We start from the raw sequence: 25,823 nt of genomic DNA on the forward strand, positions 1-25,823 counted from the left end.
TTTCCAACCTGATGATATATTAGGCCCGTATTTTTTCACCTTGGTCTCAGAGTTGTCGTGGCAAAGATTTCAGTTGCCATCATCAAACTTGGATCATAAAATGCACTCATCTAGCAACTTTGTTGGGATAGCCTCTAATTTATGTCAGAAAAGAAAATGAAGTTGGGATCCATTCTTCTGGATATGTTTTATAAAGCCTATGCTTTGTATATATCCACATATGTCTGTATATACACATGTGTTTATGTGCATATGGATGTATCATTAAGGAGTTTGTATTTATGATATGCTTATACCATCTTCTTTTACATTTGGATAGAAGTGGGAACAAGATCCAGAAACTTTCCTGATCATCATAAAGGGAGCTGGTGGAAAGGCTTTCTGTGCTGGAGGTGATATCAGAGGTAAAAACTTCTTTCCCTTCTCATCTAAATGCTTTTTTCCCCCAGTAAAACTGATAAGGTATTAGCAAATTTTTGTGGTACTTTGTAATTTGCTTTACTTTCTGGAATTGTTTTTTGTTAAACAGTTAATACATTTTTAGTGTGGTTAACTTAGAAAAAGAAAACATTTAAAGACTTACCTCTTGTAGTTAATAGAAAAATGAGAATAGCAGCTGTTTTTTTTTTTTTTAACTACATACGTGCCCTTCAGGTATCTTGTCTCTTTCCCTGAATCATCCTGAACAAAATGTCCAGTTATGGTATGTGATTCTGCTTTTTATTTTAGAAGAGCTGTTATTAAGCAATTCAGTTTATCACATAAGCCTGACAGCCTGGCCATGTTGAGTGACTTGCCATTCTCCAAACATGACATGCTCTCACATATTTCCATGACTTTGTGCTTTCCCATTGTTCATGATCCCAAAGCAAGAATGCACTTAATTGTAGTATTTATCCTATTATATTATCAATATTTTTTTGTGTTTAAATTAACATGCTGAGATAAATAAAAAGGTTAATTCTCCTTATCTTTCTAGTTATTTAGGTCAATCTGTACATATTTAACTATTAAAGACAAAAGAGAGAAGAAATGTTATTACCACTGGTTGTCAGTATTTTATATATACTGAAAACATTTTGAGTTTTATTTCTTATGGAATTGGTAGGTTCCTGGGATGGTTTTTTTCTTTGTGTTTTATTTTTTTATATTTTTTGTATTGTGTTAAGATGATAATGTTCAGGTTGATCTAATTACCATATTTATAATCTTATGTAAACCATTACATTTGAAATAGGAAGAAACAAGCTTGGTTCAGGACATAATTTCAAATATCTATTAAATTTAAAATAACTGAGTCTTAAAATTTCACTTTAAAATTTTCAGTTGCTTCGACTGACTGGTTAACGGAATCGTTTTTGAATTTGTTTTGCCCACTACCTAAATATTCTTAAAACATTGTTTTTCAGCCTGGAATTCATCTTTCCTCAAGGGCTGGGCTTTTAATCTTGTCAGTTTACAGATGGGCAGAGCCTTATGTATTGATTTTAGCTTCTTCTGACTGTGAACTATTTTTGCATATAGGCCTAACTTTACATTGCTGTTTGGAAATACCGTTAAAAATTCTAGAATTATTCTAGTTCACATGTATAAGCAACAGATTTCAATTCTAGGCAATTTAGTTTCTTTTAAACATCATAGTCCAAGACAGTAAGTGGGCACTCTGAAAAATAAAAATTTTTTTGTAATTTATTTATTTTATTTTTGGCTGTCTTGGGTCTTCAGTGCTGCCCACGGACTTTCTCTAGTTGCGGTGAGCGGGGGCGCTACTCTTCGTTGCAGTGTGTGGGCTCCTCATTGTGGTGGCTTCCCTTGTTGCAGAGTACAGGCTCTAGGCTCACGGGCTTCAGTAATTGTGGCTCACGGGCTCTATAGCGCAGGCTCAGTAGTTGTGGCACATGGGATTAGCTGCTCTGAGGCATGTGGGATCTTCTTAGACCAGGGCCCAAACCCATGTCCCCTTCATTGCCAGGTGGATTCCCAACCACTGTGCCACCAGGGAAGCCCTGACAAAAAAATTTTAAATGATGTTACTAAACATTTAATTTATATAGAACTGATTGGTTAGAATAAGATTGGAAGGAAATCTCAGAAGATTTCTGAGGTAAAAGAGCTTTATTCCACAGGCAATGCAATTTACACTCTTTTTCATTTAGTATTGGGGAGAAATGATGAAAGATAATAGATGAGGGTTTTAGGGGTTTTATTGGTGAAAGCCTCAGAATGACAAAACTAGATATCAAACCTTTTTTTATTTTTAAAATATTTATTTATTTATTTATTTGGCCACCCCATGTGGCTTGCAGGATCTTAGTTCCCCAACCAGGGCCTGAACCTGGGCCACGGCAGTGAAAGCACTGAGTCCTAACCACCAGACCACCTGGGAATTCCCCAAACCTTTTTTTTTTAAAAACCAAGAAAAAAAGTCAATATTTGGTTGGAACATTTTGAAGGAAGCTGTATCAGAGTTCTGAAGTTAGTCTAAAAATCTATTAATAGTCAACAATTTTTATGTAACTCTTTCCCATAAAAGAAGTAAATGTATATATTATATTTAATTTGTATTTTAGTAGGTAATTCTCATAGGACTTAGGAAAAGCATATGAGCTTGAAGTGTATGGAAGAGAGGTTTGATGGTGGAGTAGATTGGACTATGGAACTCTGGATAATAGAAACTTGCAATAGAAATGAAACCATTTGATTGTTATATATTATTAAGATATTTACTGAGCACCCGCTTATTAAGACAGGCATTTGTATGCTGTAGCAATATCTTTGAGAGGTTATATTTCCATTGATATTAATAAATAAGGTTATTACTATCTCATTTACCTTCTTAGCCTCACCTTTTACCATTCTCCTTTAGTCTTTTAAAACTACTTATTTCTTGATTTTATTCTTTCTTGCCTGTGTGCCTTTGTAGGTACTCCTTTTTCTACTCAGAACTTTTCACTTTTCAGAACTTTTCATTTTTAGGAAATCCTTACCTGTTGTTCACATTTGGCTCAGAGTTCTCTCTTCTGGGAAGCCTTCTTTTATTTTTTTAAAAAATTACTTTTTTGGGGGGTGCATCATGTGCCATGCAGGATCTTAGTCCCTGACCAGAGATCGAACCTGTGGCCCCTGCAGTGGAAGCATAGAGTCCTAACCACTGGACTGCCAGGGAAGTCCCTGGGAAGGCTTCTTTTAATTACATCTCTTATGCTCATATTCCCACGGCACCCCAACCTTAGAGTGGGCATGACACAAGGAGTGTAGCTCAGTAGTCTGTCTTACTAGTCTGAACTCCAGGGCAGCCGTCTTATATTGCTGTCTTGTTATCTACAGCACTGAAAACAGTGCGTGGTACCTGGTAGATGCTCAGCAAATGTTCCATGGTGAAATGAATGTGGCAGAAGTATTTAACTAGATGGAATATATACTGTGTATGTGTGCATGCACATGTGCATATATTTCTTTGTGTGTATATGTATAATGTACTTTGTGTTAAGATATATTACCAAAGGAAACATGTATCCAGCAAACATTCGTTGAGGTGCTACAGAAAATAGTCAAAAGAAAATGCATTTTGTACCAATATATAACTTATAATTTAAGTATAACACTTTGTAAGAAGTTCTGAATAAGAATTTTTGCCTTGAAGTTATGACATTGGACTATGGATTTGGGGCTAATTATAGTGTGTCCGTGGCATGGGTGACTTCAGAACCTTAACAAACCATTCTAGACTTTCCCCCTGGTACTTACTATCACATTATTTAAAATTTTTCTATTTGACTATATTGACTGGAAAACACTTTCTTTGATTTGTAATCCTTTTTTCTTTTTTTATTGTAGTGATCTCAGAAGCTAGAAAGGCAAATCAGAAGATAGCTCAAGATTTCTTCAGAGAAGAATATATGCTGAACAATGCTATTGGTATGTGTGCTCTGCTGAGAGCTTTGAAAATTGAATCAAGACATAAGCTGCACAGTATGAATTGTTAAAATGTAATCAACAGACACTCTTGTTTAATCTTTTATATACTTTGTGCCAGGAATAAACTTGATTAAAGTAGTCTGACTGCTCATTCCAGAACAATTCATACTTGATTATTAAATAGGGTATACTTAACTACTATTTGCCATATAATCAATATGGAAACATGGATTCTGATCATATGGTTGGCTTTCTTGGAAAACAAAAAACTTGGGTGCTAGTTTTCTCTATAAAATGAAGTGTCATTTCTGAATTCTTGAGGAACTCTGGGATGAAATTTCTTTATAGTTATCATTCCAGATTTTGTTGGAAGTGACACAGTAGTTACATTTATCAGGCATGTGTTTCAAATGTTAAATTACAGGGAATAATATAATAAATACTTGTGTACCCACCAGCCCAGAATGAATAGACCACTACATTTTATTTTTGCTTGATGTTTTGAAATTTATTTAAATTAAATAGAATACTATGAGTTTTTAAATTACTGTTCAGTCTACTTCATTGCTTGCTTCAGTGCCATTTCTTTCTCTCTCCAGAAGCAACCAGTATCCCTCCTCAGAAGCAACCATTGTCATTAGTTTTTAGCACATCCAGTTAGACTGTACCTTATATTTTTACTACATATTTATGAACAAAAATAGTATTACTTTGTGTTTTTGAAATTTGCATAAGTACTTTCTTACTGTGTATACCATTCCATAAGTTTTTAATAACATGGAATGTAACTGTTCTTATATTATTCACTTACCCCATATTACTTAATCTGTTCTATATTAGTGGTTATTTTAGATTATTTCAGCTTTTTACTAATACAGATTGTTACACCCTTATATGTACACCCTTAGTGCCCATGTGCAAAAATTTCTAGAAATAATAGAAGTCAAATGGATGGATCATAGAGTTTACGTATCTTCACTGTGTTTCCAAATTCTTCTCTAAAGTATAAGACTTTATTTTCTACGTGTCCTTTCTATCATTTTTTGTTTTTAAACTTTGTATGCTTGATATCTTATTGTGGTTTTAATTTGTACTTCATTGGACACAGGTAAAGTAGAAGGTGTTTATGTTAATCATTTAGATTTTCTTTTCAGTTTCATCCTTTGTTTATCTTTCTTTTGGATTGTCTTTTTCTTACTGATTTTATAGGTCTTTATGTATTCTGATTCTTCACTTTTGTAGATCATATATATTATAAATACACTTCTCTCAGTCTGCTACTTTATCTTTTGGTATATACAAGTTTTTGTTTGAGATGAAATGTATTCATTCTTTTCCTTTATGATTTCTGCTATTTGCATTTAAAAAACGCTTAATAACATGGAAGTTTTTAAGATGTTCTTTTATATTTTCTTTTAATAGTTTGTTTCTTTATACTCTAAGTCTTTGAAGTGCTTGGAATTTTTTGCATGTGACATCATCTAACTTTTACTTTTCAGCTAGAAAGCCAGAAGTTGTAATGCCTTTGATTGAATAGTCCTTGTTTTCCTCACTGGTTTTAATGATACTTCTATCATATATCAAGTTCTTATATGTGACCAGGTCTGTTTCTGGGCAACTTTGTTCATTGGCCTATTTGTCTGTACATATGGTAAAACTACAGTGTCGAGATTATTATAGCTTTAAGATATGTCTCTCTCTGGTAGGACAAGTTCCCCTTGTTTTCTTTCAAGATTTTCTTGGCTACTCTTGGACTTTTGATTTTTCAAATGAATTTTTTTGGGGGGTTTTTAAAAATTCAAATGAATTTTAAAATTATTTTGATATTTAATAAGCTTATGCAGTCATCGCCATTAATCAGTTTTAGAACATTTTCATCAGATTGACTTTCATGTCCTTTCATAATGTTTTATAATTTTTTCCATAAAGAAAAAAAAAGATTTTTAAAGTGTTATTTTTAGACAGTTTTTTTTTGTTACTACATTTAATAGTAATTTTTCTTATTACATTTTCTAATTGACTATTTCTAGCATGTAGAAATGCTTTTGATTTTAGTATTTTGTTCTTAACATCCAGCAACGCTGCTGAAATTTATTATCAGTTCTAATGATGTTTCTTTAGGTTCTCTTGGCTTTTCTACATTGGTAATTCTACCATCTACGCATAATTTTTTTCATCTCTTTCCAGTCTGTATACTTATGACTTTTCTTGTTATATTTTGGCTAGGACCTCTATTATAATGCTGAATGATTGTGATGTCTTATTTCTGATGTCCATGGGAAAGCTTTTAAAATTTCATTCTTCAGTATATAATCATTTTATAGACACTTTTTACCAAGTTACAGATGTTACTTCTATTCCAAATTTGTTAGGGGTATTTTCTTTTGTTTGTTCAGTTGTAGTGGTCCAGTGCCTGAGCATCCACTTTTCTGACTTTTTCTCTTCCTCTCATGGGCAGGAGCTTACTGAGTTTTAGGATCAGCAGATAGAGTTTTTCTAGCTATGTTTTACAAATCGTATAGCTCTTCCTACCGTGAGGCTTTATGCAGGTATTAACTCATAGCACGTTATGTGTGGCCCATGTTATTCCTGACTCAGAACAGATACACACACACACACACACACACACACACACATGCGCGCGCACACACACACACACACACACTCATAATCTTTGGCTGTAGCTTCCACACAGCTATTAGCTTTGAGTTTATTTGTTTCTGGCACCTGAGGATTTCCCTTGTTTGGCTTTGAACTTGGATATACACTGAAAACAAAATTTTTTTCTAGAATTTTTGTCTTTGAGGTAGAAGTGGGGAGACGAGGCTGTTTCCCAGTTTAACTCAGTGAGCCACATTGAATGGAGAGCTCTCATTTCTTTGAGTCTATAATTCTACAGATCAGGTTTTACTTAGGATGTTTTATTCATTCTAAAAATTCATACCAGCGCTGTCCAATAGTACTTTCTGTAATGATAAAAGTATTCTGTTTCTGTGCTGTGCAATATGATCACTACTAGCCACACATGGCTAATGAGCACTTGAAATGGGGCTACTGTGATCAGTAAACTGAATTTTACCTTTGTTTAATTGTAATTAATTATAATCTAAATAACTACATTTGGCTATTGGCTACTATATTAGACAGTGCAGTTCTATACTAAATAAAAGGAGAGGGGAGAAAACCTCTAAGCAGTTTGAGAAGAGTTTAGTAAAATGTTAATATACAGAGAGAAAGCCTTCCAGATATAATTTCTATACATTGTAATGACATATTTTAGTCATTAAGGAATTTGACAGATTCTGGCCTTGTGTTCCTACATCAATTAGCTTCTGATATTTCATATCTAAAATATAGGTATCTGTAGCTGAAATGGGATATTTGTATGCATGTCCACTCCAATCAATAGAGATATTTGTTTCCACTGTTTCTAGGGAATTATAGTTAAAAATTGAGGGCTGTGGAAGTCCTTGTGAATGTTAAATTAGAATTGTACTTCAGTGGCTCATTTGGCAGATGGGGAATATTTATAGAATTGCTAGATGGATCAAAACTGCACTTTTATATTGGTCTTTGGTAAGTAAGTTACATTGGCAACAAGCTGTAATAGAAGTACAGTGATTTATATTATGTTGTGCGCAACTTCCTCTTCAGAGGGAAAGGAACAGAGTAAAAGTTTACAGGATTTTTGAGCTGGAAGGAACTTTTGAGGCAAGTCTCGCCATTTAATAGAGAGGGAAACTTATCTATGTATTATATACATGATATACACATGTATGATAGGCATATATATGTATAACTTACATGCATGTATGTGTATACACATATATATATATATTGAATTGCCAGTATATAAGTATCTAATGCCAGTATATATATTAAATATAGTTGAATTGCCAGTTAATGACAAAGCTGAGACTAAAATTTGGGTCTTTTAACTCCCAGTCCTTGCTTTTTCCTGTATGCTGCACTTCTCTTTGTATCCAGATACTTCTTTAGATGTATAGAAGACAAATTATGTTCTTTAAAATACACCTGTGTTACATAAACATCAGTGGCTTATAAGGCAAATATTGTTCTTCTCAATAGCTGAGTTATATAGGCTTTCATTTGTTTCAAATTGAGGTGTTGAGTTTTTCATAATAATGAATAGATCAGGATTGTGTATGGACTGATGTTTTAAAAAGAACATATTTTATAAGCCATATGTTTAGTCTACTTTGATATTTCTTGCAAAAATTTCTTAGGGAAAATACTCAGAGTTCATGTAACATGTGATTTTTGGAAAAATAAAATGTATTTTAAGCATTATAACTAATTACAGCTCTGTTTCTTTTAGATTCTTGCCAGAAACCATATATTGCACTTATTCATGGAATTACAATGGGTGGGGTAAGTAGACTGTTTACTCTTATCATTGTTATGTGAGCTATATTAAAAATAACTTAATTATTAAACAGAAGTGAGACAATGAATGTAATACAATAGAAGTTGAAACAAATCATGTTTGGAGCTTTGCAGGTTTGGGATATAATATTTGCTTCACCCCAAAAAATACGTTCTTAATTATGTTCTATGGTATTTCAGCTTCTTGAATTAGTAAGCTTTCTTAACTAACAAAATTGATTATTTTTTTTCTTATGTAGAGCCCTTTTTCTACTTATAAGTAAACTGATTGCTTTCAACAGCTTCAGAAAAGAAACTGGAATGCTGAGGGTTTTTTAGACTCTGAATAGTGGAGATGTGATTCCTAAGTTATATCTACTGCACAAAATCTCACCTTAGTGAAAGTGTTTGGATATTTTTTGAAGTTCTCTGAAAGTGCATTTCTATCAGTTGACAAATCTTTGTAATAGCACAGATGCAAAAGAAATAAATTTTAGATTTTATTGGCTTTGAATAATTTTATAGGGAGTTGGAGAGAACGTGAAATAATTACAGAAAAAGTGTTCTAATGTGTGGCACTGGCTACAACAAAAGACAAGCCTTTAAAGAAGTGAGAGGTCAGATAGGTCTTCATGGCAGGAAAAGGTAGGATTGAAGAAGGTAGTAGGAAGCTGCTAGGGTGGAATTTCAAAGACTGAACTTGTTAAGTATTACAAACATTTAGTCACTGGGAGATGTCCCCCTCTTTTTAGGAAAACCACACACTAGATGAAGTCTCTTGGGTACTTGGAATTGCTTAGATCTTTCTTTTTGAATTTGTTTTATTGAAGTATAGTTGATTTACAATATTGTGTTAATTTCTGCTATACAGTGAAGTGATTCAGTTATACATATATATACATTCTTTTTCATATTCTTTTCCCTTACAGTTTATGACAGGATATTGAATACAGTTCCCTGTGCTATACAGTAGGACCTTGTTGTTTATCCATTCTGCACATAATAGTTTGTATCTGTTAATCCCACACACCCTATCCATCAGAACTGCTTAGGTCCTGCACGTCGTTTTGGGAAAGGGCTTCCATTAACCTGTCGTTAGGAGCAGGATCAAGGGCACTCTATACCTCTCAGCTTGTGGCAGGTACTGAGCGTGAGTTGATTGTGCTCTCTTTGTCAATGAAGTGCTAAGATGGGAAAAATAAGAGCTCCCTGAAAAAATTCTGCAGAACAAAAGGAAGGAACATAATCTGAAGCTTTGAAGGAAGAGCCCCCTGTGAATGTGAAAGGAACCAGAAAAAAATGAAAACAAACAAAAAAACATTGGGCATGCTTAATAACATGTAAAATGATGTGGTTCCAATGAAATAGGAAAGACAGCCCATAAGCAGACAACAAACTTAGATGAAAGGGCAGCAGGTTACAAGGGGGAACAGGCAACATAGGAAGGATGACTGGAAACTAAAATGCAATAGCAGAACCTGACATTGCACTTTGAAGGTCATAGATAAGAAGGAGTTGAATTTCATACTACAGATGAACTTGTCTGTGGAGGACAAACTTGAGAAGGTCTCACCAAAAAAGGACAAGGATAAAAATGATGAGAACAAACATTAGTCAAACTCGAACGGTGGAGCCCAGTAGTATGTGTTTTAATAAGTCCTCCAAGTGATTGAGTCCTGTTAAGTGGGAACTAGTGCCCAAGACATCGATTGTATGTCATGAATTAACTGCATTCATATTTCTGCCCTGTGATTCTAGAATGGTACCAGTTATATACCATGCTTGGAAAAACTGAGAAAATAGTTAAGTCTTTTGCAGTGACCTCTGGTTCAGAGGAGGAGCCCCTCAGTGAGAAAGGTTCTTTTACATATTGTCAGCCCTGCCCCTAAAAAAAGACAAAACCTGTGTCTTGTCTTCTGTCAGGTCTGCCACCTACAATGCCCCATATGTACTCTACATCTAATGCATCTTTAAAGACGGAAAGTTCTACCCTATATTTTTTTAACAGTCTTAAATACCACTATGATTACATGTGATTTTTTTTCCTTCATTGACTCAGTGCATTCAATCGTTACTACAAATTTGGCATTTATTCTTTTTTTTTTTTTTTTTTTTTTTTTTTGCCGTACGCGGGCCTCTCACTGTTGTGGCCTCTCCCGTTGCGGAGCACAGGCTCCAGACGCGCAGGCTCAGCGGCCATGGCTCACAGGCCCAGCCACTCCGCGGCATGTGGGATCTTCCCAGACCAGGGCACGAACCCTTGTCCCCTGCATCGGCAGGCAGACTCTCAACTGCTGCGCCACCAGGGAAGCCCCTTCTTTCTTGTAATGGGATTTTATATGTATCTTGGTTTTGAAGGCTAACTTTTCATGTCTCATTTACAAACGTTGCTTAATATAAGACTCAGTGAACTCTAGCTTTTGAAAATGTAATCCTCTAGATCTTTGGCTCTCAACCTTGGCTGCATTTTAGAATCACTTGAGAATCTTTCAGAAGTCCTGGTGCCCGGGCTTTACTTACCTCCCGAACCATTAATCACATATTGGAGCAGGACTCGGGTATTTTTAAAGCTCCCTTATAATCCCAATGTGAAACTAAGGTTAGGAACTGCTGAACTACTAGCAATTCCCAGCTAGTGTGTAGTTCAGTGTTAGCTGTGGACCTTTTTCAAAAAGGCAGTGGTTCTCACAGGTTAGCTCATATCAAAATCCAAGGGCTGGAAGGCAGTGGTTCTCACAGGTTAGTTTGTATCAGAATCCAAGAGCTTGTTAAAAGGCAGACTCGGGACTTCCCTGGTGGTGCAGTGGTTAAGAATCCGCTTGCTAATGCTGGGGACACGGGTTTGATCCCTGGTCCGGGAAGATCCCACATGCCGCAGAGCAACTAAGCCCGTGCGCCACAACTATGGAGCCTGCTCTCTAGAGCCCACGCGCCACAACTACTGAAGCCTGTGTGCTCTACAGCTCACGTGCCACAACTGCTGAGCCCACGTGCTGCAACTACTGAAGCCCGTGTGCCTAGAACCCATGCTCCACAACAAGAGAAGACACTTCAATGAGAACCCTGCACACCACAATGAAGAGTAGCTCTCACTCGCTGCAACTAGAGAAAGCCCACGCGCAGCAACAAAGACCCAAAGCAGCCCAAAATAAAATATTATAAAAAAAAATAAATAAAGATGGACTTAAAAAAAAAAAAAGGCTGACTCCTCTCACCCCCCCAGTTCCAGTTTAGTCAGTTTGAAGTGTGGTCTAAGAATTTGCATTTCTAAAAGTTCCCAGTTGATGTCGATGATGCTCGTGATAGTGGGGGTGCCTCACTTTAGGAACCACTGCCATAAAGTGTTGAGAACTTGCAGTTAATTCAAAAGGACTTTATTTTCAGAATTTTTAGTAGAATTTTAGTATTATAGGTAATTGTTTTATGGATACATTTTAAATCCTAATATAAAAGTATGAGACTAAGATAGGGCAAATATAGCTTACGAAAAGGTAGCCAAATAGTTTTGTCTCTGTCTTGATCTTGATTCTGATCAATGAATTGTTTCTTGTAAGAAAGAATTATAAGAAAACTTGAACAATCCAAAAGATGGCGCCATAGAGCTTGATTTTTATGTAATTTTATTTTTTCTTTTTTCCTATAGAAAAAAATATTTTTCCAGCAATGAAAATGACAGTTTTACTGTCTCTTGTTGTGTACCATGAAGAGTAACACAGCACTTTGTAGAGGGGATGACTAAATTCTATTATGTTTCAGATTTCAGAAATTCAAATGTTTACTTGATATTTTGATATACAGTAAAATAAAAATGTTTCTGAGTGGTTCTCCACTTGGTTAATTAAAAGTATGTAAGATTATGTCATTACGATGTTTTTGAAAGAGATGAAAAATTATTTGAATAGCAATTTGAAAGAATAATTCATTGTTTCCTAAGAAGGAAGAATTTTAGTTTCCTTTACCCTTTATTTTAGAAATCTAGTCATATTTTCTCAAGTTAATATATAATGGAAAGGCAAATTTGCTTTAAAAGTTAAAATTAATTTTAAGTAGATACAGAACAGAAAAAAATCTTATTTTTATTCTGTATGTGTAGTACTGCCTACATTTCCCTCCCAACTGAATTGGATTTTTAAAACTTTTAAGTTTCTTTCCTTTTCCTTTTTCCCTTTCTTTGTCCTTTCCTCTCTCCCTTCCTCCCTTTTCTCTTCCCACCAATGCATTTTACAGTAGAAACAAAATTAGCTCCCCCAAGCCAACTCAGAATATGTTTACAATATGGTATTGTTTTTGTGTTTCTCAAAGTGTCCTAAAAATGCTGCAAGCAAAAAAAGGGTTTTGTGATCAATGTAATGGAAAATTAAAAGTTTTAAGGCATACTTTAGAAGGGGTATACTCTAATGAATAGAGAAGGAGTGGGAACTGGATTGGAAACAGTGAGCATATACAATCTCCAAAAGACTTTTTGGGACACAAACCAGCCATGTGGAAAACTGACTAGTGCTCAGTTAAATGGGAGCTACTGAATCAGATTGAGTTTAGCTACAATTAATGTCACTGAGACATGTTCTTATGAGAAGAATTACTACAAAATGATGTAGTATTTGCATATAACCTATGCATATCCTCCTATATACTTTAAATCATCTCTAGGTTACTTATACTGTGTAAATGCTGTGAAAATACAATGTAAATAGTTGCTGTTGCACAGCAAAATTCAAATCTTTTCGGAACTTTCTGGAGTTTTTTTCTCAATATTTTGAATTCACAGTTGGTTAAATCTGCGGGTATGGAGGGCTGAGTGTATTTTGGATATTAACCCCTGATCAGTTATATGGTTTGCACATATTTTCTCCCATGTCATAGGTTGCCTTTTCATTTGTTGATGATTTCCTTTGCTGTGTAGAAGCTTCTATCTGATGCAGTTCACGTTTATTTTTGCTTTTTTGCCTTTGCGTTTGGTGTCAATCCCCCAAATCTTTGCCAAGACCAGTATGAAGGAGCTTATTCCTTATGTTTTCTTCTAGGAGTTTTATGATTTCAGGTCTTACATTCAAGTCTAATCCATTTTGAGCTGATTTTTGTGTATAGAGTGAGGTCTAGTTTCATTTTTTTCCATGTGGATATCTGGTTTTCCCAACACCATTTATTGAAGAGATAGTCCTTTCCCCATTGTATATTCTTGACTCCTTTGTTGAAAATTAATTGACCATATTGTGTGGTTTTATTTTGGGGTGCATTCTCTCTCTCTCTCTATTATTATTATTATTTTTTTGGTTCCACTGGTCTGTGTGTCTGTTTTTATGCCAATACCATAGTGTTTTGATGACTGTAGCTTTATAATATGATTTGGAGTCAGGAAGTGTGATGCTTCCAGCTTTGTTTTTCTTTCTCAAGGTTTCTTTGGCTATTTGAGGTCTTGATTATTCTGTATCTGTGAAAAATGCCATTGAAATTTTGACAGAGATTACATTGAGTTTGTAGATTGCTTTGGGTAGTATGGACATTTAAACAATATTCATCCGATCAGTGAGCACAGAATATCTTTCCATAATATGTGTCTTCTTCAGTTTCTTTCATCAATGTCTTAGAGTTGTGAGTGTATAGCTCTTTCACCTCCTTGGTTAAATTTATTCTTAGGTATTTTATTCTTTTTGATCCAATTGTAAATGGGATCGTTTTCTTAATTTCTCTCTCTGAAAGTTATTTGTGTACAGAAACACAACTGATTTTTGTGTATTAATTTTGTATCCTGCAACTTTACTGAATTTGTTTACTAGTTTTAACATTTTTTATGGCATCTTTAGGGTTTCCTATATATAATATCATGTCATCTTCAGATATTTTTACTTCCTTTCTGATTTAGATCCTTTTATTTATTCTTCTTGCCGAATTGCTCTGGCTAGGACTTTCTGTGGTGAATAAAAGTGGTGAGAGTGGGCATCCTTGTCTTATTCCTGATCATAGAGGAAAAGCATTCAGCTTTTCACTGTTGAGTATGATGTTAGCTGTGGGCTTGTCATATATGGACTTTATTATGTTGAGGTACATTCCATCTATACCTAATTTGTTGAGGGTTTTTATCATAAAAGAATGTTGAATTTCATCAAATGCTTTTTCTGCATCTATTGAGATGGTCATATGATTTTTATCCTTCATTTTGTTAATGTGGTGCATCACGTTGATTTCACATATGTTGAACCATTCTTGCATCTCAGGAGTAAATCCTACTTGATCATGGTATATGATCCTTTTAATGTATTGTTGAATTTAGTTTCCTGATATTTTGTTAAGGATTTTTCCATCTGTGTTTATCAGGAATATTGTCCTGTAATTTTCTTTCCTTACAGCGTTTTTGTCTAATAAGAACGGTAGACATTCTTATTGCTAAGGCTGCTTGTGTAGATCAAGGTTACTTGATTTCAGATACATGAATATGAGACCGGTATGCATTGAACTCTGATTCTTATTTGTCCTTTGTCGGTTTAGGGTGGAAGCAGCCAGTTGTTAACTGTGATGAAACTAGACCTGAAGCAAATGTACAAAGATAAAGGATAATCAGTCAGGGACTTCCCTAGCAGTCTAGTGATTAAGAATTTGCCTTCCAGTGCAGGGGGTGCGGGTTTGATCCCTGGTCAGGGAGCTAAGATCCCACATGCCACCCGGTCAAAAAACCAAAACATAAAACAGAAGCAATATTGCAACAAATTCAATGAAGACTTTAAAAATGGCCCACATTGGGCTTCCCTGGTGGCGCAGTGGTTGAGAATCCGCCTGCTGAAGCAGGAGACATAGGTTCGTGCCCCAGTCCAGGAAGATCCCACATGCCGTGGAGCGGATAGGCCTGTGAGCCATGGCCGCTGAGCCTGCGCGTCCGGAGCCTGTGCTCTGCAGCGGGAAAGGCCACAACAGTGAGAGGCCCGCGTACCACACACACAAAAAAAGGTCCACATCAAAAAACCTTTATAAAAACCCAAAAGGATGATCAGTCAGAGACTAAAGCAAGGTACTGCAGTGCAGTTGCCCTGGGAACTAAAAATAAAAGGACTATACTGACAGGCAAAGTTGTGTTGTGGAGAAAGCAATAAAATATATTAAGAGAGGAAGAATAATCAGACAAAAAAGGATATGGGGAATTCCCTGGTGGTACAGTGGTTAGGACTCGGTGCTTTCACTGCCAGGGTCCAGGTTAGATCCCTGGTCAGGGAACTAAGATCCCGTGGCATGGCCAAAAAATAAGAGCCTCCTTTAAGACTGAAGATTAATAACACGGCAGGATCTGTGAAAGGAAGAATAGAGAAGAAATTTCCCTTGGATTTCTAAGTGTTCAGAATATGTACTTATGTGCATTCATTTTCATTTGTGTCACTGTTGGCATTTCTCCAAGCCTGGATGGAGATCTTTTTCTTGATAGAGAAGGGTAGGTGCCTCCCTTTCCCCCATGGGATTATCTCTACTTAGATTTCCTTCTGCTTTATTAGGGGTTGCTTTTAGTTGCACAATTTCTCATAATAGATTTTTAGGGTTATTTAGTTTCTCAGTGAGCCTTTTTCATAGGTAAGCATTGGGTTCTATTTTTCAATACACAATGGATTACCCTCTAACAAATGTTCCTATGCTGTTTAACTCCATCTCATCCCTTGTCTGTCTTATTAGATAGAGCCCTTTATTCTCTCCTTGCCTCTACTCTTTTCACCCTGGCTTTTAGCCCAAACATATCTAAGTAGAGAATCGGAAAGTGCTTCCATTTACTAACTAGGAACTTGGCTTTACTGCCTGCCCCTGCCCCATCTCCATCCCCATTTTAAGGTATTGATTTCTGGGAAGTAGAACTTTTACTTTCCAGGAGTGTGGGTATTCTTGGCAACTTTCACAGATTTGCAGATTCTCAGATCTACAGGGAGTTCTTTTCCATTTCCTTGGCCACTTCGTGTGGGCATATTGGTTAGGTTTTTGGTTCATTTCCTTTTTAAATATGAAAGCACCCTAGGTTCTTGGTCAAGTGGCAGGCACCTTTCCTCTGTGCCCTTCTCATCCTGTCTCCATTTTATCCCCACTATGTTGGGTTGGATGATTTGTGGTCTAGAGAGCTCTGTGTCTTATTGAGGAGGCATCAGATTATTTCACAGAGAAGAAAGGGGAAGAGGAGCTCCTTTTGCCCATAAAATGAGCTCATTCTCCTAACGATATATGGAGGTAGGAGATCTAAGACTAAGTAGAGGTTCATTATGATTTTAGCAATAATATGAGGTTGTTCTCAGCTATTTCACCCAACCAGCAAAAATTTCTAGATGTCTGCTATGTACTAGATACTGGTTAGGCTCTAGGGATAGAATAGTGAGCAAGATAGATATATTTTCTTTCCTTATGCAGCTTACTGTCTTGTGAGGCAGGTACAGAGTCGTCTGGGAATACATAAGAGTACTGGCCTCAACTGTGTGTGTATGTCTGAGTACTTTAGTGATGGAGATGGTGTAGGGAAAGCACCCTGGAGGAAATTTTATTTAAGCTGAGACTTAAAGAGGAATCAGCCAGGGACAAACAAGGTGGGCTAGTGGAGGAATGCGCTATGGTTGGTACAAGCGTGTTAAGGGGTTGATGCAGTGTAGAAGAACAGTGTGTGAGTGAGAAGATAATAGTATATGTGAAGATGAGAGAATTCATGTTTGGGAAATTTAAGTGTGCCTAGATTTGGGAGTATGAAGGAGATAGTGGTTCAGTTCTGAGGTTAGAGAGGTGAGCAAGAAGCCAGATCAGTCCTCTTAGATATAAGTTGTTTATCCTGAGATCAAGAGGGAGAGCCATTTTAAAGTGCTTTTAGCCAGGAAAATGGCTTGAATGGTGCATTTTAGACAGAGAACTCTCTTGTGGGAGGAACAGGTTGTAGGGAGGTTAGGATTGGTTGTAAAGAGATGATTCAGGAAGCTCTTGCAGGGATCCAGCTGGGAGATTATGGTGATTTTGAACTAGCATGGAGATAATGAAGGGGGGTGGATATTAGATAGATTTAAGGGAGATACTTAGGAGGAGACTTGGTGGGATTTGATGATGTATTGGAAGTGAGAGAGAAAGGGGAGAAGGAGGCAAGGATGACTTCCAGGTTTCTAGACTGGGCAGTGGGATGAATGGTGGACTGTTTACTTAAGATTCGGGAGAAAGTGTGGCTGGGGAGTGGGTTGGGGGGAGAGAAGGGAGATGAGTTTAATTTGTTAGGTGTGAAGTACCTGTGGGCTTATCCACGTGGGAGTGTTCTGTATGAACAAAAGTGTTTTGTTGGTTATGCACATCTGGAACTCAGAGTGCTGCTTGGGCAGGAAGTAGAACTTTAGGACTTACAGAGGCACAGTATGCTCCAAAGTGTGTGCTTCTGCAACATGAATTAGCTCATAAGTGATTGGTAAATGGGAAAATGATGTTAGGATAATGCAAAAATTCTATTGATTCATATGCAGTTTTTTCTAGGCAAGGGGAGATAGGATAGTGGCAGTAGATATATAATCATCTAGACAGGAAAAGAGTGCTTAATTACCTCAGTTGCTGTACTGTGAATAGGCATTCTCTTGTCTGTGTTTTAAGAAAATTAAAAAAAAAAAAACCCACACAAACAAATGCCTGTTTCTGGGTGGACCTGCACCGTAAGGTGAACCCTCAACTCTTGGCACTTGATGTTTAATGGCGGTCCCACTGGCTTATAGCTGCACTTACACTGCTTTGTCTCAGCATGTGCCAGTCCTGCTCTGATTAAAGTATTGCCGTTCTTTCCACTTTATTTTTGTGCATTTTAAATATCTGCTGTGGCAGTCTCTGTTCATATTGAGCTGGTGGTCCTAATCAAGTCCCTGGCCTGCGACCATTTATACTTTCTGTTAGCACTCAGATTACAAAGTTGCATAGGTTTTGAGCGGACTGCTGAAACTCTATTTTTCTTATAAGCTCTGTGCAGTTTTGTAGAGCCTGAGGATTTTTTTCAGTAACTCATCATGTTATAGCAGAGAAACTTGTATTGAAAATTTGTCAGTAGAAAAGATAATGCAAGGAAATGTGACAGAAATAAAGTGACAACCAAAGTAAGTCCAGAATGGAATACAAAAAAAATGTTTATTGGCCAGAGGCAGAACAAGGAGCCTATAAAAGACACTAAAAAAGGGGGGCCCAGAGAGGCAAACCAGAAGAGTAGACTTGTCATGGGAACCTTCAAGTTGGCTTCTGTGCCCCAGAAATCTTTGAGAGTTTCTTTGCTTTGTGGTAAAGAACCATATTCCAGGTTTGTTTTGTACATCTTATTCACCAGACCTAAAATCGATCGTTTTTCCAAGGCAGCCCTGGTTACTTTTAGTAGGAAATGATGGTTAGCAATAATAACCTGGGCACTAGTTAAGTTGGTAATTGTTTCTAGGCCTTTTTGAAGAGAACTAAGAATATGTGTTTTATTTTTAAGAGAAAATAGGTCCTAGATCCTGAGTTCAGTACTTCCTATTCAAATTTAGATTCTTACTTCTTTGATATTTGTAACTTTCTTCTCATGTATGTTGAAAATCTTTATTTAAAAAAAATAACATTAAGATTGTGACAAATTTGCTTTGTCCTAATGTGTATAATAGTTTCAGAACAACAACAAATGTTATTATGAAGGATAGTCACTTGAAATAATTACTGTCTTTGCCCTATACCAAAATCGTTTAGTAACTTAGCTTTTTCATACTTTTCCAGAGTATTCAACTTGGTTCTCATGAAATAACTCTTTATTTGTGACTGACGTTTGGTAAACTCTGAACTCAACGATCAGAGAAATATCAGGTATATCAAAAAGTAGCCAGAGGGCTTCCCTGGTGGCACAATGGTTGAGAATCCACCTGCCAATGCAGGGGACACGGGTTTGAGCCCTGGTCCAGGAGGATCCCACATGTCATGCAGAGTGACTAAGCCCGTGTGCCACAACTACTGAGCCTGCACTCTAGAGCCCATGCTCCGCAACAAGAGAAGCCACTGCAATGAGAAGCCCACGGGCACCGCAACGAAGAGTAGCCCCTGCTTGCCCGAAGACCCAATGCAGCCAAAAATAAAATAAATAAGTTTATATATTTAAAAAAAAGTAGCCAGAGAGTAGCTTTCAGGATGCTAGTTAATATAGATATTAGTTTTACAGAGTTAAGGGAAATTGTTGGTAAATCTGAGGTTGATTAAGAGCACTCCTGTTTTAATAGTTCTTCTTGTTTGAATATATGATATGAGGTAGTGGTTTCTTAGAGCTTCTCTTTTTTTTTTTTTTTTTTTTGGGCGGTACGCGGGCCTCTCACTGTTGTGGCCCCTCCCGTTGTGGAGCACAGGCTCCGGACGCGCAGGCTCAGCGGCCATGGCTCACGGGCCCAGCTGCCCCGCGGCATGTGGGATCTTCCCGGACCGGGGCACGAACCCGTGTCCCGTGCATTGGCAGGCAGACTCTCAACCACTGTGCCACCAGGGAAGCCCAGAGCTTCTCTTTTTAAACATCTATTAAATATGATTGGGATTGACATATGCACACTAATATGTATAAAATAGGTAACTAATAAGAACCTACTGTATAAAAAATAAAATTCAAAAAATAAATATAATAGACATTTAAATATAATATGTGGTATGTTATAATATATTGGGGGAATGTGCTTATTTAGGCAAAAACCTTGAGCAGCAATCCAGGAGATACGTAAGAGTTATTTCTAATTTATGTTTTGTTTTTTAAATTAATTAATTAATTAATTAATTAATGGCTGCATTCGGGCTGTGTTGGGTCTTTGTTGCCACGCGGGCTACTCGTTGTGGTTCACTGGCTTCTTATTGTGGTGGCTTCTTTGTTGCGGAGCACGGGCTCTAGGCACGTGGGCTCAGTAGTTGCAGTGTGTGGGCTTCAGTAGTTGTGCCTTGCGGGCTCTAGAGCGCAGGCTCAGTAGTTGTGGCGCACAGGCTTCGTTGCTCTGCAGCATGTGGGATCTTCCTGGACCAGGGCTCGAACCCCTGTCCCCTGCATTGGTGCCACCAGGGAATCCCTCTAATTTATGTTTTAATGTATGATGTACCAGAATTATATTTCTGCTCACTGGCTTTTTTAAAACTTGAGGTATAATTGACATATAATGTTTTAGGTGACAGCATAATGATTTGATGTATGTATATGTTGTGAAACCATAAGTTAACACTCATCACCACACATAATTGAAAAAAAATTTTTTTCATATAAATTTTAAGATTTACTCTCAGCAATTTTCAAATGTCTCTCTGATATTTCTGTTTAAAGTAAAACTGTACCTCCAAGGATGGTAGACTGTTAATTCATAAATAAATTAAATATTTCTACTGCAGTTATTTGTTTCTGCTGAATATATTTTTTGTCCAAAAATAACATGAATTATATGCATCCAAAGCAGGATAATGTAAATGCTCTCTGTAGTCTATCAAAATATATTAATATTATGTAATTGGTATGTTAATACTATTAATATGCAATATTAGCCTGTTAATGTGAGAAGCATAATAAAAATATCTTTGTTTTTACTGTGTAGACTGCTAATCTAAGGCATGTGGTCCCATAGATACATTATGAAACTTATTTTATGATTATGATATTAACTTTTATACCATAGTGACATAATGTGTGATGAAAATCTATTTGAATTTCTAACAGAAATATATACCTAATTTCAAAGAACCATTTATAATCTTGAATGATGGTGAGAGAAGACTCTCATGTACTCACTGATACTGAGATGCAGTGTTCATTCTGGACAGGAGCTTATTCTCTCTGATTAGAATTTAAATTCATGACTCTTTGTGTGAGCATTTGTCACATCACCCCATTGTATGCCTTTCTGAGTTTGTTGTTTTCTTTACTGTGGTTGTTGGCGCTGGTTACTCTGGCACATTTATTTTTATTTTTATTTTCATTTGGATCAAAAAGACTATTGTGAAACAATTTCAATTAGTAATATAGTACAGAGAACTCCAGTGTATCCTTCATCCACATTCCCTATTATTTCCGCATTTGTTTTATTTTCTCTCCCACATGTGTCTGTGAATAATTTTTTTCTGAACCATTTGAAAGTTGAATACATGATAATTCTTTATTGCTAAAATTTTCAGTGTGTATTGCTTAAGAATAAGACACCAAAATCAGGGAATTTAACACTGATGTATTATTATCTGGAACATTTCTTTTTCAGGCACCAAATTAAATTGTTCTACATGTGTTTTTGTTTTTGTGTTGGGGGATTAATCTTGCCATTAGTATAAATCATGGAGTAATTGACTATATATTAAATTAACTTTAAATATCTATAATTATCAATTTTTAAAAATGTGCTTTTTGTCTAGAATAGTAATATTATCTGGAAATATAGAAGCGATACTCATTTCTAGTTACTGATAAGCATATTTGCATTTTGAAGGATTTAATTGTACTTTTTAAGTAATTATAATGAGATCTTCTTTAAAAGCCGTAAAGCTATACCAGCCTTTTTCATCTGTTGAACAGTGAAAGCTCATCTAGCTCTAGTCTCTTAATTAAAAAAAAAAAGTCTTAGATCGCCTAAGTTTTGCATTTAAGAATGCCAAGCTTTAAACAAGTAGGGTATGAGTTTGACTACATTCATATGTTCAGTTATTTATGCTTATCCATATTAATATTCTCTGTACTAGATTATAAATATGGATCAGATTCATTTTACGTTATCTTCACAGTGTCAGTACAGTACTGCAATGAAGATTGTTTAATAATCCAAGTAAAAAACAAAGAATGTCAGAATGCTTGAGACACCATAAATATAAGGCACAGAAGGGTTAAATGTAAAATAATAGAAAAAGTGTTTACCAACACTAAAATAAAGCTGATACAGCTGTTTTAATATCAAATAAGGTACATTTTATGGCAAAAGCTTTTACTTGATATAGGACATTTCATAGTTATAATAAACAGGTATGACAAATCTAAATTTGTATGTCCTGTGAATCTTTCTATTGTGTATTTTTTCTCTTAGGCTTTAGTCATGTGATCTTATGTCAGATTATTTCTAATTGAATGCTGGTTATTTCTAATGGAGTTATTTCTACTTGAGTATTATTTGAGCCCTGATATAGCATAATCTTCCTACCGTCGTTTCTAGTAGGAATCTAGGCTAAGGGCACTAGCAATCCCAGATCATCTCAATCCCGTCAGGAATGGGAGTATTTGAAGCTGAGCATTTGAATCCAGGCCACCCTAACTTCTAATGTGTAACATTTTGGGGCCCAGTTCAGCAAGCCCTCAATTTCAGTTCTTATTCTCTTAGCAGATAGGGCTTAGTTCAGTCTGTTGAAAGCTATTCAGCTTTTCACCTTCTTAAGTTCAGTGTAGTCAGATTCTGAAAGTAATTTTATTGACTCTAATCAACTATAGAAAGATATTTTATAAATACTTGTCTAAAACTCTCAATTTATAGCAATATGAAGCTGAACAGAATTGCTTAATGAGTTTCATAATGTACAGTATGACACTGAGAAACAATGGGAACAAACCTCTGCCTCTGTGAAATAACTCTACTGGTGTGATATTTTCAAACATTTAAAAATGTTTAATCTTGCAAAAAAAATAGAAAGCCCTTAAAGGGGAAATAGACAAAACCACAATCCTAGGAGAAGATTTGAACATACTTCTTTCAATGACAGATGAAGCAGAGACATAAACAGTATATGTACATATATACACATACAATTTACATGCATGCACACTATTTGAACATGATCCAATAAACAATCCAATTAACATGGACTCAGTAACTGTAGATTTCATGTTCAATTCATGTGTGCATGGAACATTTACAAAAATTGGCCATAGAGTTAGTCTCAGCATATTCCAAAGGATTAATCTTACAGACTGTTCTCTGGCCCCAATGGAATTCAGCTAGTAATCAATAATAGACAGAAAATCCTGAATGTTTGGAACATGTTTCTGCTACACTTTGAGGGTATGGAAGGATTACTTAAATGGATTACACTAAATGTACCATAAACAAAAATAACAAATTCGATTGTGCTAAAATTAAGAAGCTCTATTCATTCCAAGACATCATTAAGAGAGTGAAAAGGCAAGCCACAGACTGGAAAATAGGTATTTGGAATACAGTCCCTTGTTCTCAGCAGGGGATTGGTTCCAGGACCCCCATCCAATGCTAAAACCCAAGAATGCTCAAGTCCATTGTATAAAATAGCATAGTATTTGCATGTAACATATGCATATCCTCCCATATATTTTAAATCATCCCTAGATTACTTACAATACCTAACACAGTGTAAATGCTATGTAAGTAGTTGTAAACGGTGTAAATGCTATGTAAATAGGTGCTGGTATGCAGCAAATTCCAGTTTTGGTTTTTTGGAACTTTTTGTTGGAATTTTTTAGAAAATATTTTTGGTCTGTGGTTAGTTGAATCTGCAGATGAGGAGCCGTGAATATGGAGGGCTGACTATACATATATTTGACAAGAAATCATATGAAGGATGTAGAAAGAATTTCTACCAATCAATAAGAAAATCCAATGGAAAAATGAGCAATAGATTAGACACTTCATAAAGAGAATATGCAGATGACCAAAACATGACAAAGCACTCAATTGCATTAATCAGCAAGAAAAGGAAGACTGAAACCACAATGAAATACTAACATATACTCACTAGAATGGCTAAAATATTTTCTATGTGAGTCTGTTTCTGTTTTGTGAATAAATTTATTTGTATTATTTTTTTAGATTTCATATGTAAGTGATGTATGATATTTGTCTTTCTCTGTCTGACTTCACTTAGTATGATAACCTCTAGGTCCATCCATGCTGCTGTAAATGGCATTTCATTCTTTTTTATGGCTGGGTAGTATTCTATTGTATATATATACCACATCTTTATCCATTCATCTGTTGATGGACATTTAGGTTGCTACCATGTCTTGGCTATTGTAAACAATGCTGCTTTGAACATTGGGGTGTATGTACCTTTTTGAATTAGAGTTTTTTTCTTTTCCGGATATATGCCCAGAAGTGGAATTGCTGGATCATATGGTAACTCTATTTTTAGTTTTCTAAGGAACCTCCATACTGTTCTCTGTAGTGTTTGAACCAATTTACATTCCCACCAACAGTGTATAAGTGTTCCGTTTTCTCCACACCCTCTCCAGCATTTATTATTCGTAGACTTTTTCATGATGGCCATTCTGACTGGTGTGAGGTGATACCTCATGGTAGTTTTGATTTACATTTCTCTAATAGTGATGTTGAGCATATTTTCATGTGCCTGTTGGCCGTCTGTATAGAATGGCTAAAATGTGAAAGAAAATTTCAAGCATTGGTGAGGATATGGAATACAGACTCATATTGCTGCTGGAGTAGAAATTGGTACTACTGCTTTGGAAAATTGTTTGATCTCGTCTTTTAAAGTTGATTGAATTAATACTCTGATGCAACAGTTTTACAACCCAACCAAAATGTATGTACTTATGCCCCAAAAGACATGTGTAAGAATGGTCATTGAATCGTTATTTGCAGTAGCCCCAAACTGAAAAACCTAACTAGCTATTCACAGTAGAATGAAAATAGTTTATTCATACAAAGGAATGCTGTACAATGAAAGAAATTATTGCTGCACACAACATGAATAAATCTTGCAAACATAACATTGACTGAAGTCAAATAAATAATACTCTATGGCTCTATTTATATCAAGATCAAAACCTGAAAAAGTTAATCTCATTTTGTTAGAAGTCAGGATAGTAGTTACCTGAAGGATGGGGAGGGAGTAGTGCCTGACAGGGTGCATAAAACAATTTCTGATAATTTTTATCTGGGTTTTGGTTACAAGGATGTGTTCATTTTGGGATAATTCACTGGACCTGTGTGCTAGCTGTTTGTACTATTTGTGTACTTTCGATTGTATATTATATGTCAATTAAGAGGGAAAAAAAAGCTAGTGTGGCTGACAAGAGTGAAAGTGAGGAAAGTGGAGAATGGTAGACCATAAGATCAGGGAGATAGAAAGGGACCAGATCATGTAGGGCCTTATCAGCCAGGATGAGGAGTTTCAGTAATATTTTAATGTGATGGGGAGTCACTGGAGAGTTTTGGGCAGGAGAATGACATGAACTGAGTTACATTTAGTAAGTTTACTTGGCTGCTGTGCAGAGGATGGGTTGTGGCAAAAACAGAAGCAAGAGAGACTAACCCAGGCAAGAGATGATAGTGACTTCACGTAGGGTTGCAACAGTGGCGATGCAGTGGCCCAATCCAAGATATATTTTGAAGTTAGTGCTATCAAGACAGGTTCATAGATTAGATTGTAAGATCAGAAAGAAAGGATGATGCTGAAATTTTTGGCCTGAGCAGCTGGGTGAATGGTGATCCTATTTGCTGAGATGGAAAAGACTGAGGGAGCAGCATGTTCAAAGAGAAATCAAGAGGTTTACTTCTGATGCATGAACATTGAGATACATATTAGATGTTTAGGTGGAGATGTTAAGTAAACAGCTA

The 25,823-nt window shown here is 36.0% G+C and overlaps 1 protein-coding gene across 2 annotated transcripts in view; it reads left to right on the forward strand.

Annotated features, from left to right (window-relative positions):
- Window positions 1-25,823, forward strand: part of HIBCH (3-hydroxyisobutyryl-CoA hydrolase) — a 90,889-nt gene that overhangs the window by 21,869 nt on the left and 43,197 nt on the right. For both annotated transcript variants that reach the window (XM_060106438.1, XM_060106439.1), the window contains exons 4-6: window positions 320-404; window positions 3,838-3,918; window positions 8,258-8,310. In XM_060106438.1, the coding sequence (XP_059962421.1) occupies window positions 320-404; window positions 3,838-3,918; window positions 8,258-8,310 (219 nt within the window). The remainder of the gene's footprint in view (window positions 1-319; window positions 405-3,837; window positions 3,919-8,257; window positions 8,311-25,823) is intronic.

The sequence above is a fragment of the Mesoplodon densirostris genome, chromosome 8, assembly GCF_025265405.1.
Source record: "Mesoplodon densirostris isolate mMesDen1 chromosome 8, mMesDen1 primary haplotype, whole genome shotgun sequence".
Lineage (NCBI taxonomy): Eukaryota > Metazoa > Chordata > Mammalia > Artiodactyla > Ziphiidae > Mesoplodon > Mesoplodon densirostris.